The sequence below is a fragment of the Pelophylax lessonae genome (assembly GCF_965119305.1).
Source record: "Pelophylax lessonae genome assembly, chromosome: 3".
NCBI lineage: Eukaryota > Metazoa > Chordata > Amphibia > Anura > Ranidae > Pelophylax > Pelophylax lessonae.
The window spans coordinates 664,331,817-664,344,141 of NC_138770.1; the positions used below are offsets into that span (position 1 = coordinate 664,331,817).

General features: G+C 48.0%; 1 protein-coding gene across 7 annotated transcripts in view; it reads left to right on the forward strand.

Moving 5' to 3' along the window:
* Positions 1–12,325, forward strand: part of PLCB4 (phospholipase C beta 4) — a 608,938-nt gene that overhangs the window by 360,077 nt on the left and 236,536 nt on the right. For all 7 annotated transcript variants that reach the window (XM_082250179.1, XM_082250184.1, XM_082250183.1 and 4 more), the window contains 3 exons: positions 1,987–2,067; positions 5,126–5,185; positions 10,625–10,768. In XM_082250179.1, the coding sequence (XP_082106305.1) occupies positions 1,987–2,067; positions 5,126–5,185; positions 10,625–10,768 (285 nt within the window). The remainder of the gene's footprint in view (positions 1–1,986; positions 2,068–5,125; positions 5,186–10,624; positions 10,769–12,325) is intronic.

The window sequence follows — 12,325 nt, forward strand, 5'->3', positions numbered from 1 at the left end:
TGGACTGAATTTTGGCCCGGCTGGCTGGACTGAATTTTGGCCCGGCTGGCTAGACTGAATTCTGACCCGGCTGGCTGCACTGAATTCTGGCCCGGCTGGCTGGACTGAATTTTGAAACGGCTGGCTGGACTGAATTCTGGCCGGCTGGCTGGACTGAATTCTGGCCGGCTGGCTGGACTGAATTCTGGCCCGGCTGGCTGGACTGAATTCTGGCCCGGCTGGCTGGACTGAATTCTGGCCCGGCTGGCTGGACTGAATTCTGGCCCGGCTGGCTGGACTGAATTATGGCCCGGCTGGCTGGACTGAATTATGGCCCGGCTGGCTGGACTGAATTCTGGCCTGGCTGGCTGGACTGAAATTTGGCCTGGCTGGCTGGACTGAAATTTGGCCCAGCTGGCTGGACTGAAATTTGGCCCGGCTGGCTGGACTGAAATTTGGCCCGGCTGGCTGGACTGAAATTTGGCCCGACTGGCTGGACTGAAATTTGGCCCGGCTGGCTGGACTGAAATTTGGCCCGGCTGGCTTGAGTTCTAGCCTGGCTGGCTGGACTAAGTTCCGGCCTGGCTGGCTAAGTTCTGGTTGGCTAGCTGGGCCTGGTTTCAGCTTGTTGAAGCAATAAACATTGTGGTTAGAAAAGTGCAGGGGTAAGGTGTAAGTAACAGATACTGTAGTTCAATTTAAAATTCTATGTAATGCAAAGTGCAGTGGTCAGGAGTACGTAATGTTCAGAGTTCAGGAATGAGGAGTAAGTAAGGGTTCATTCAGATGGGCGCTCAGCCCCATCTTTAGTGCTGAGCCGCAAATTTCTGAGTGTGCATCCACCTCACACCTGCATGCAGGCTGCCTTTAGAAGTGGGCAATTAGAAATTAAACTTTTAGATGATTCTGGATTTAATGGTATTTCATGTATTTCCTGAATATGTGTGCTATGGCAGTTTAATGTCCATAGAGTGCTTCTAGGGCAAACTTCCACTTTAACATATAAGATGGGGAGCAGGGCCGGTCCTACCATGAGTCCCACTGGGTCAATTGGACCCAGGCACCACTTGGAGAGGGGCAGCAAATTGACTCCCAAGATGTTTTTTCCAGCAGTTTTGTGTGTCATCAGTTGGCAGTGCGTTACGGGTGGCATTTCCCCATCTCATACTGCCGCCCGTAGTGCAAACTGATGAGTATTAGGGGGTGGAGTGCCTCCTCTAGGGAACATCCCTCACGTGATTGTGGTGTGCGCAATGACGTCAGACATCGGCACACTCCATGCCATGCAGGGCAGGCTGGATCTTCTTGGGCAGGGGGCGCGGCAGACACAGGAGTGACAGGAGGACTGAGGACAGACAGCTGGTGTTTGGTGGACCAGTCCGGTGGTGAATTATGGAAGAAGATAACAGTATAAGTATTTCAAAATTCTAAATTTTGGTGGGCGTGATTTTTTTTGGGGGTGTGGGACAGCATTTCATTCTTGGACCCAGGCAGCACAATGTCTTGGGCCAGCCCTGGTTGGGAGGATATCCATAGTCTTGGTGAAGTGTCGGTGGCCACAAAACAGCTGTAGGCTCCCTTTTCCAAAAATTGCGAGTAATTGGGAATTAATGTTTTCAATAATTCTGGATTGTATGGCATTGTTTGCTTTTCCTGAACATGTTTCGAATAAAGCGGAACATCAAAGCCTTGGCTTGGTACTTTTATCCACAAAATGTTGAGTAGCATTTGCTGATCACACCATACGATGCTAGTTATAGCCTCTCTATACAATGACATATGTCAGAGCCATTGACACTCTCTCCTGGGTGCCTGTGATCATTATTTTTCAAACATTCCCCACATCTGTAGTTATCACGTACACCCGTCTTTCTGCACAATGTACCTGGATTGTAAAGGAGCCGTGGGATCCGGCATAGAGGATCCGGCATGTCATCGTTTTTTGGTAGGTGAAGCTTGCATGGGATTAAAGCTTAACGCTTCTTTCTCTCTTTCTGTCCTTTTTAGGAGTCGTTTGTTTTCGAGCCTAATTGCCTCTTTAAAATGGATGAGTTTGGCTTCTTTCTTTCATGGAAGAGCGAAGGAAAGGTATGTTAGATTTGGCAAACAAACCCCGTGAGCAATAATACAATAATAATAATACAATGAGTGATTGAGGATCAGGTTCTGCATGCCTGTATAGAAGCGCGTCATGGAAAAAGAATCAGAGATTCTCATTTCCTTCATTTTCCTATGAAACTGCAACAGTCCGTGCTGCAAACTTCAAGTAGAACTGCAAAGCTGTATTTTATAGATTTGGATGGAGTGATGAGGGGATAGAAGCCATGCTGGGTTTTGATTGCTGCCTGTGTCCCCATTAAGAAGCTTCTTTTTTTGTAAGGGCTTGTTTACATGAGGTTTGGTGAAGGGGTTAAACATCATAGTCCTCCCTTACAGCAGGGTCCCATCAGAGTAACCCCATCAGAGCCCCTCTTACATAAGATCCCCATCAGAGCCCCCTTACATCAGACTCCCCCTTACATCAGAGTCTCCCCTTAAACCAGTGTCCCCATCAAAATCCCCTCCTACATATCAGAGCCCTCTTACAGTAGTGTTCCTATCAGGATCCCCCTTTCAGCAAGGTCCCTATCAGAGCCCCGCTTACATCACAGTCCCCATCAAAGTCCCCCTACCCCAGGGTCCCCATCAGAGAATGCCTTACATAAGAATCCCACCCCAGGGTCCCCATCAGAGGATGCTTTACATCAGGCATGTCCAACCTGCGGCCTGGGGGCCACATGCAGCCCGTAACCCCGGGCAATGCGGCCCACTGCCCCCTGACAATTTTTTTTTTTTTTGCTGGGGAGGAAGGAAGTCGGGTCGGGGGCATGGACACAGTGGCTTTCAACTAATGGTAGGCAGAGGCTGCCTCAGAGGGGAGGGGGGAGCCGAGCATGTGCAGTGTTTCTGACTCCTACCACCATGACCACTTCAAATCACTGAAGTGGTCATGGTGGTTAGAGTGTTCCTTAAACATCTATCAGAAGAAGTAAACCTCTGTATACTGATTCCATTTCATTTCATCATCCTCTGGTTGTGTTAAATTAGTGCGGGGGTTGCGGCGGCACGGGAAGGGCGCGGCGGCATTTTATTACTTATATACCTTAACTATAGTATATATTTTATATGCGGCCCAAGAAAATTTCTCTACACTCAATGTGGCCCAGAGAAGCCAAAAGGTTGGATACCCATGCTTTACATCATAGTCCCCATCGGGCCCCATCAGAGAATGGCTGCCATCATAGTCCCCATCAGATTCTCTTATACCTTTGGGTCCCCATCAGAAAATTCCTTAAATCATAGTCCCCAACAGAGTCCCCCCACCCCAGGGTTCCCATCAGAGAATGCCTTACATCATTGTCCCCATCAGAGCCCCCCCCCCACACCAGGGCCCCAATCAGAGAATGGCTTACATCAGAATCCCACCCCAAGTTCCCTATCAGAGAATGGCTTACATCAGAATCCCACCCCAAGGTCCCTATCAGAGAATGGCTTACATCCGAATCCCACCCCAAGGTCCCCATCAGAGAATGCCTTACATCAGAATCCCACCCCAAGGTCCCTATCAGACATTGGCTTACATCAGAATCCCACCCCAAGGTCCCCATCAGAGAATGCCTTACATCAGAATCCCACCTCAAGGTCCCCATCAGAGAATGGCTTATATCAGAATCCCACCTCAAGGTCCCCATCAGAGAATGCCTTACATCAGAATCCCACCCCAAGGTCCCCATCAGATAATGCCTTACATCAGAATCCCACCCCAAGGTCCCTATCAGACATTGGCTTACATCAGAATCCCACCCCAAGGTCCCCATCAGAGAATGCCTTACATCAGAATCCCACCTCAAGGTCCCCATCAGAGAATGCCTTACATCAGAATCCCACCTCAAGGTCCCCATCAGAGAATGCCTTACATCAGAATCCCACCTCAAGGTCCCCATCAGAGAATGCCTTACATCAGAATCCCACCTCAAGGTCCCCATCAGAGAATGCCTTACATCAGAATCACACCTCAAGGTCCCCATCAGAGAATGGCTTATATCAGAATCCCACCCAGGGTCCTCATCAGAGAATGCCTTACATCATAGTCCTCATCATGACCCCCCCTCCCCCCAGCCCACCCCAGGGTCCTCAACAGAGGATGACTTACATCATAGTCCCCATCAGAGTCCCCCCACCCCAGGGTCCCCATCAGAGAATGCCTTTCATCAGAATCCCACCCCAGGGTCCCCATCAGAGGATGCTTTACATCATAGTCCCCATCAGGGTCCTCATCAAAGTCCCCATCAGAGAGTGCCTTACATCAAAATCCCCATCAGAGTCCCCTCCACCCCAGGGTCCCCATCAGAGAATGCCTTACATCATAGTCCCCCCACACCAGATTCCCCATCAGATTCCTGCCCCACCCCACACCTCACTCCAGGGTCCCCAACAGAGGATGCCTTACATCATAGTCCCCATCAGGGTCCCCCCCCCCACACCAGATTCCCCAGCAGAGGATGCCTTACATCATAGCCCCCCCACACCAGATTCCCCATCAGATTCCTGCCCCACCCCACACCTCACTCCAGGGTCCCCAACAGAGGATGCCTTACATCATAGTCCCCATCAGGGTCCCCCCCCACACCAGATTCCCCAGCAGAGGATGCCTTACATCATAGCCCCCCCCCCCCCCACACCAGATTCCCCAGCAGAGGATCTCTTACATCAAAGTCCCCATCAGAGTCCCCCCCCCCCCCCACACCAGATTCCCCAGCAGAGGATGACATACATCATAGTCCCCATTAAAGTCCCCCCACCCCAGGGTCCCTATCAGTGTCCACCTTGCATCCAAAGTCTGGATAAAATCTTACAGTGGGTTGTAGTTTGGAGATCCCGGCCCTAAACGAAATGATAACCTCCCGAGGAATGCGCACTGCAGGAAACGGGGAATAGTCGACATCTATAAAGAAAATGAAATTTGGTAAAGTGTAAATTATTGGGTTTGTTATGTTGTATGTTACGTCATGTTTCAGCTTTCCACAACTTTATATCACATATGGGATGAATATTCTACTTTTTTTTTGTGCGTCTTAAACTTTTTGTGTTAAAATCTTTTTACCAGGAAGGCCAAGTTTTGGAATGCTCCCTGATCAACAGCATACGGTGTGGGGCCGTGCCCAAGGTAAGGCCCTCTAACAGAATTCTTTGTATCTTGCACACAGTGATTTGTTTCGGCCTTCCTTCGGGATAATTATATTCATTCTAAATAGAGCACGTCAGACATTTGGCTTTCCTGCTATTCTTCTCCCGGCATGTGAAATCCGAGATAAACGTAGTATTTCTATGGTTAAGCTGGAATAATAAGGAGAAGTGGTCCGGCTCCCTGGAAAGTTGATCATTCATCAGGCCTGCAAATGACATCGGAGCACGAGCGACCTTCTAATAATGACTATGAAATGTCAGGTGCGAAATGTCATAGGAAAAGCAGCCTATGTATAGTCTGCACCTGATTACAGCTGCATTAGAAAGAGGGCTTTAAAGTGAACCTGTCATAGGCAAGGCTTGGTTCAAGCTGCCAGTGCTGAGCGAGCGACAGTAGAAAAACAGCACTTTCAGCATCCTCTCTTTATAGAACATTTGCCATAAGGGAGATACTTGAACTGCCATTGTTGACCCTTTTTCTGAAAATGGCAGTTGGTTGGCTTTAATACTTTGAGTTGCTGACCAGCAGCAAACATATAGTTAGTGAAGTCAGAATTCCTGATTTTCACACTTATTTTAGGTCAGTTACTCAACAAAAGTGTGAAGGATGAGAGAACCCACAAGCCAAGATAGGAATATACATGAACTGCCATTGTTGAGTCTTTTTCTGAAAATGGCAGTTGGTTGGCTTCAATACTTTGAGTTGCTGACCAGCAACAAACCTATAGTTAGTGAAGTCAGAACTCCTGATTTTCACCCTTATTTTAGGCCAGTTACTCAAGAAAAGTGTGAAGGATGAAAGAACCCACAAGCTAAGATAGGAAAATACTTGAACTGCCATTGGTGACCCTTTTCTGAAAATGGCAGTTGGTTGGATTCAATTCTTTGAGTTGCTGACCAGCAACAAACATGTAGTTCGTGAAGTCAGAACTCCTGATTTTCACACTTATTTTAGGTCAGTTACTCAAGAAAAGTGTGAAGGATGAGAGAACCCACAAGCCACGATAGGAAAATACATGAACTGCCATTGTTGACCCTTTTCTGAAAATGGCAGTTGGTTGGTTTCAATACTTTGAGTTGCTGACCAGCAACAAACATGTAGTTCGTGAAGTCAGAACTCCTGATTTTCACACTTATTTTAGGTCAGTTACTCAACAAAAGTGTGAAGGATGAGAGAACCCACAAGCCAAAATAGGAAAATACATGAACTGTCATTGTTGACCCTTTTTCTGAAAATGGCAGTTGGTTAGCTTCAATACTTTGAGTCACTGACCTGGAACAAGCATGTCGTTAATGAAGTCAGAACTCATGATTTTCACACTTATTTTAGGTCAGTTACTCAATAAAAGTGTGAAGGATGAAAACACCACAAGCCAAGATAGGGAGATAGTTCTGGAGTACTTAGATAAGCGTGGGTCGCTGACACTCCAGCTCCTCCATTCAGTAAATGTCTTGTACTTTTTATTTTCACAAACATAAGGTTGCCCAGTGATTGGAGGAGGGGAGATTGTGACATTCATCCACTCTCAAGCATAGAATGAGTTGCATGTGATAAAAAGAATGCAAGGTGTTTACTGAATGGAGTAGCGGATGTATGAGCAATGCCCTGTGTTCTGAATAACCCAGCCAGAACCCCTGTGTTCTAAGTACCTCCGCCAGAACCCCTGTCTTCTGAGTACCCAAGCCAGAACCCCTGTGTTCTGAAGACCCCAGCCAGAACCCCTGTGTTATGAGTACCCCAGGCGGAACCCCTGTGATCTGAGTACCCCAGCCAGAAACCCCTGTGATCTGAGTACCCCAGCCAGAACCCCTGTGCTCTGAGTGCCCCAGCTAGATCCCCTGTGTTCTGAGTACCCCATCCAGAACTCCTGTGTTCTGAGTACCCCAGCCAGAACCCCTGTGTTCTAAGTACCCCAGCCAGATCCCCTGTGTTCTAACTACCTCAGCCAGATCCCCTGGGTTCTGAGCACTCATGCCAGAACCCCTATGTTCTGAGGACCCCAGCCAGATCCCCTGTGTTCTGAGTACCCAAGCCAGAACCCCTGTGTTCTAAGTACCCCAGCCAGATCCCCTGTGTTCTGAGTACCACAGCCAGAACCCCTGTGATCTGAGTACCCCAGCCAGAACCCCTGTGTTCTGAGTACCCCAGCCAGAACCCCTGTGATCTGAGTACCCCAGCCAGAACCCCTGTGATCTGAACACCCCAGCCAGAACCCCTGTGTTCTGAGTACCCCAGCCAGGACCCCTGTGTTCTGAGTACCTAAGCCGGATCTCCTGTTTTTTAAATACCCCAGCCAGAACCACTGTGTTCTAAATACCTCAGCCAGAATCCCTGTGTTCTGAGTACCTCAGCCAGAACCCCTGTGTTCTGAGTACCCCAGCTAGAATCCCTGTGTTCTGAGTACCCCAGCCAGAACCCCTGTGTTCTGAGTACCCCAGCCAGAACCCCTGTGTTCTGAGTACCCCAGCCAGAACCCCTGTTTTCTGAGTACCCCTGCCAGAACCCCTGTGATCTGAGTACCCCAGCCAGAACCCCTGTGATCTGAGTACCCCGGCCAGAACCCCTGTGATCTGAGTACTCCAGCCAGAACCCCTGTGTTCTAAACACCCCAGCCAGAACCTCTTTGCTCTGAGTACCCCAGCCGGAAACCCTGTGATCTGAGTACCCCAGCCGGAACCCATGTGCTCTGAGTAACCCAGCTGGAACCCCTGTGCTCTGAGTATCCCAGCCGGAACCCCTGTGATCTGAGTACCCCAGCCGGAACCCCTGTGCTCTGAGTACCCCAGCCAGAACCCCTGTGATCTGAGTACCCCAGCCTCAGACATTCGCCCCTGACAGCATTGTATGGGGGTGAGCGAAAGTCAGGGTTCACTTGAATATTGGACAAGATGGAGAGACCAGGCAGTGATATCACAATCTTCACCTCATCCAATCAGAGAATGCCTTGCATTCCTTTATAGAAATACCTGAGGGACTGCTGTAGATGTATAGAATCACAGTTGTAGCTGCAGTAGTCTACAGGGTTCTGGCTGCCCTTCTGTGTATTGACCACAGGGGGCCGCTTGTTGCTTAGACAAGAGGATCCCTGAATGGAAAAGAGGGGGAGACGGAGCGAAGATATCACAATCTCTGCCTCATCCAATCAGGGAATACCTTGTAATTATTGATACATTTTCCAGAGGGACTGCTGTGGATGTGGAGAATCACTGTGGCTGTGGGCACTAATACAGTGATGGCATGAGCCTACTGGTCCCGTGCCAAGTAGCCCTCCTTCTGCATAGTAACCCCAGGGGGTCGCTTGCTGATTGGACAAGGTGGAGAGATTGGGTGTTGCCATCACAATTTCCACCTAATCCAATCAGTGAATGCCTTGTGTAAATAGTGAGAAAAGGATGCGCTAGTCCAACAACAGGTAGGCAGCACCTAGAAATCCCTGAACAATGGGAAAAAAATTAATGGATGAAAAATAAACTAGTGCGCTTAAATGATTTGTGAATCAAAAAAACATATTACAATAAATGGCATAAAAATATAGGCATTTAAACACAGCATAGACGAGTGAGCACGGCCGCCTGCAGTGCTGACCGATCGCAGTGACAATGCGGCTACTCCACCCAACGCGTTTCCCCTCAGAAGACGTCAACTGGGATTGGAGGACGATCACCGTGGGGGTGCATGCATCACTTGATACCGCCAGTTGTGTTTATTCACTCTTCACTCAAGAAACACCAGCTGGACTCACTTTGATTATTATCTTTGAACTGTATTTTGCTTACCTATGAGCATCTATTCAATCTGTGCACCATTTCTGTTCATGGCAGTGCTGGTGGTTTATGGACTTTTGTAGCACTTGTTTAAGGATATTATTCACATTATATTCCTATTTTTTATGCCATTTATTGCCATAATATGTTTCTTTTTTGATTCATAAATCATTTGAACGCACTAGTTTATTTTTCATCAATACCTTGTGTAAATTGATAAGAATACCAGAGGGACCGCTGTGGACGTGGAGACTCACTGTGGGCACTACTACTACAGTGAGGGCATCAGTCTACCGGTCGTGTGCCGTCCTTCTTTATAGTAACCCCAGGGGGTCACTTTCTGATTGAAAAATGTGGAGAGTCAGGGCAGTGATGTCACAATCTCCACTTCTTACAGTCAGAAAAATGACTTGTATTCACTAAAAAAAAAAAAATTACCTAAGGGACTGCTTAGAGCAGGGGTGTCCAAATTATGGACCTCCAGCTGTTCAGGAACTACAATTCCCATCATGCCTAGTTATGTCTGTGAATGTCAGAGATATACAATGCCTCATGGGAATTGTAGTTCCTGAACAGCTGGAGGGACGTAGTTTGGACACCTTAGAGCAGGGGTGTCAAACTCCACTTCCATTGCGGGCCCCATTAGCATTATGGTTTCCCTCAAAGGGCCGGTTATATCTGTAAGATTAGATGTCCAGAGCACCCCACGCCCCCTTACACCCTTACATCAAAATGCACCCCCTTACCAGATGGTGGATCTGGGAAGAAGTGCAGGGTCTGGAGGAGAACCAGAGAAGGGCTGGAGTCAGCTTCCAGAGTCTGCTGAATGCTGAGACCAGGGGAGGCAGAGACAAGGTGGTGTTGCGGCTGCACAGAGAGGTGCAGGATCTGTAGGAGGAGTTCTGCCCTCCTCTCTGATGCGGACTGCTGAGGAGGAGGAGGGGGCAAATACGAGCCTTTCTGCAGCTGCACAGAGTACTGCAGGATCTGGCAAAGGAGTTCTGTCCTCTCTGCTATCGACTACAGAGAAAAGGTAGGGGCAGAGACAAGGGTGCTGCCACAGGTGCATGAGAGGTGCGAGGGCCACATGAAATGGCCTGGGGGGCCGGATTCGGCCGGCGGGCCTTGTGTTTGACACCTGTGCCTTAGAGAATTGTTGTAGTAGTCATCATAGGAAAGAATTGACAGTGAACAGTGCAATCTGTAGGAGGGTGGATGAGCATGGGAGAGCCTTGCCATCCTAGGCTATGGGCCTGTGTGCTTCTATTGATGCACACAGTGCAGGAAGACATGCAGGGGCGACTCGACAGGATGCTGCAAGAGAAAGGAGCCTCTCTGAAATAGGAAACCTGGGGCAGCCACCATGGCAGCAGCTTACACTGGAACATAGGCAAGGAATAAAAGATAAAGAAGCTGCAAACTCCGTACAAATCAATAGACTGGAAGGGGGTTTCCTATCCCTGCTGTGAACCAAGCAGGACATCTATTAATATTCTGTATTTTTCTTTTCCTTCTGGCGAAGGCACTTTGTTCTCTTTTGATGTTGTCCATGCGTCGTTCGCCGTAGCACATGGGCTGTAATTGCTTTTAAGCCTTGTTATTTATTTTCTGAAAGCCCCACGACATTCATTCCAGCTCTCTTCTCTGGTTGCAGGATCCAAAAATCCTGTCTGCGCTGGAGTCCGCTGGAAAAGCCGAAGGCGATCTGGAAGGGCGGATAGTGTGTGTCTGCTCCGGGACGGACCTGGTGAACATCAACTTCATTTACATGGTGGCAGAGAGCGTGGACGTAGCAAAGGTATGACTCAATTATACACTGCTTGTGTTACTACTACTTACTCCTCATAAGCCAATGGATAGATGAGTTATACTTGCTGGGCGAGGAACGAATACTGCAAAAACAAAAAACCACAAAGGGAGGACAAACAGACCGCGTCAGGTGCATTAATGATATTAATAGACATCTATTCAGTGGGGGAAATTTCTCTTGATTTCATTTAAATCTAAAGTCCTTGAATGGATTTTATTGTACAGTTACATTGGTCCAGCTTAGGCCTATGTAAAAAAATACATAAATCAGCAGTTTCAGCATCTTCTCTTTATAGAACACTTACCATAGGGGAGATACTTGAACTGCCATTGTTGACCCTCTTCTGAAAATGGTAGTTAATTGGCTTCAATAGTTTGAGTCGCTGATTGGCAACAAACACATAGTGAAGTCAGAACTCCTGATTTTCACTCTTATTTTTGGACAGGTACTCAACAAAAGTGTGAAGGATGAGAGCATCACAAGCCAAGATAGGGAGATACTTGAACTGCCATTGTTGACCTTTTTCTGAAAATGGCAGTTGCTTGGCTTAAATACTTTGAGCCGCTTACCTGGAACAAGCATTTAGTTAGTGAAGTCAGAACTCCTGATTTTCACTCTTATTTTAGGACAGTTACTCAACAAAAGTGTGAAGGATGAGAGCACCACAAGCCAAGATAGGGAGATACTTGAACTGCCATTGTTGACCCTCTTCTAAAAATGGCAGGTAACCACTTACGAACCGCCCACCGTGTATTTACTTTGGGACTTTGACTTTAAATACTGGGGTTATGGCAACAGATAGCTGCCATAACCCCGGTATTTTTTTAAACGGTGGGAGATGCGCTTTAACATAAGGGTGGTACCAACGACTGATTCGCTGCAGGATCACCTTTATGGGCGGCGGGACAGGTGCCCCCCTCCCGCCGCTTCCTGATCGTTTTCACCGCTTAACGGACCCGTCAGTAGCGGGGAAAATGATCCGGTCCGCTGTCCTCTCAGGAAGGAAGTCGAGTGAGGGCAAGATGGCCCTCACTGGACTCTATGGCTTTGGAGGACCGGAGAGGCGTCATACGTCGCTTCCTAGCAACGGTTTTAAAGATCCCATTTTTTTCATAATTAAAGAAAAACATTTTTTTTTTTTTTTTTTTAGTGTAGATGTGAGATGTGAGGTCTTTTTGACCCCAGATCTCACATTAAAGAGGTCCTGTCCTGCTTATTTCTATTACAAGGGATGTTTACATTCCTTGTAATTGGAATAAAAGTGATCAAAACATTTTTTTTAAGCCCCCATTCACACTAGGGCGACTCACGAGGCGACTTGTGTCGCCCCAGGTCGCCCCAGGTCGCTTGACATGACCAAACCAATGTAAATGAATCAGTGCCGTCTTAATTGCCGCTATTAAGGTCGCTCCGACTTCAGAAAAGGGTCCTGTACTACTTTCAGGCGACCAGTGATCCGACCTGTCCCATATACTTCAATGGGAGTCGCCTCCTTATCTTAATTGAAGCGACCTGTAATCCGACTTGTCATCCGACTTTGCTAAA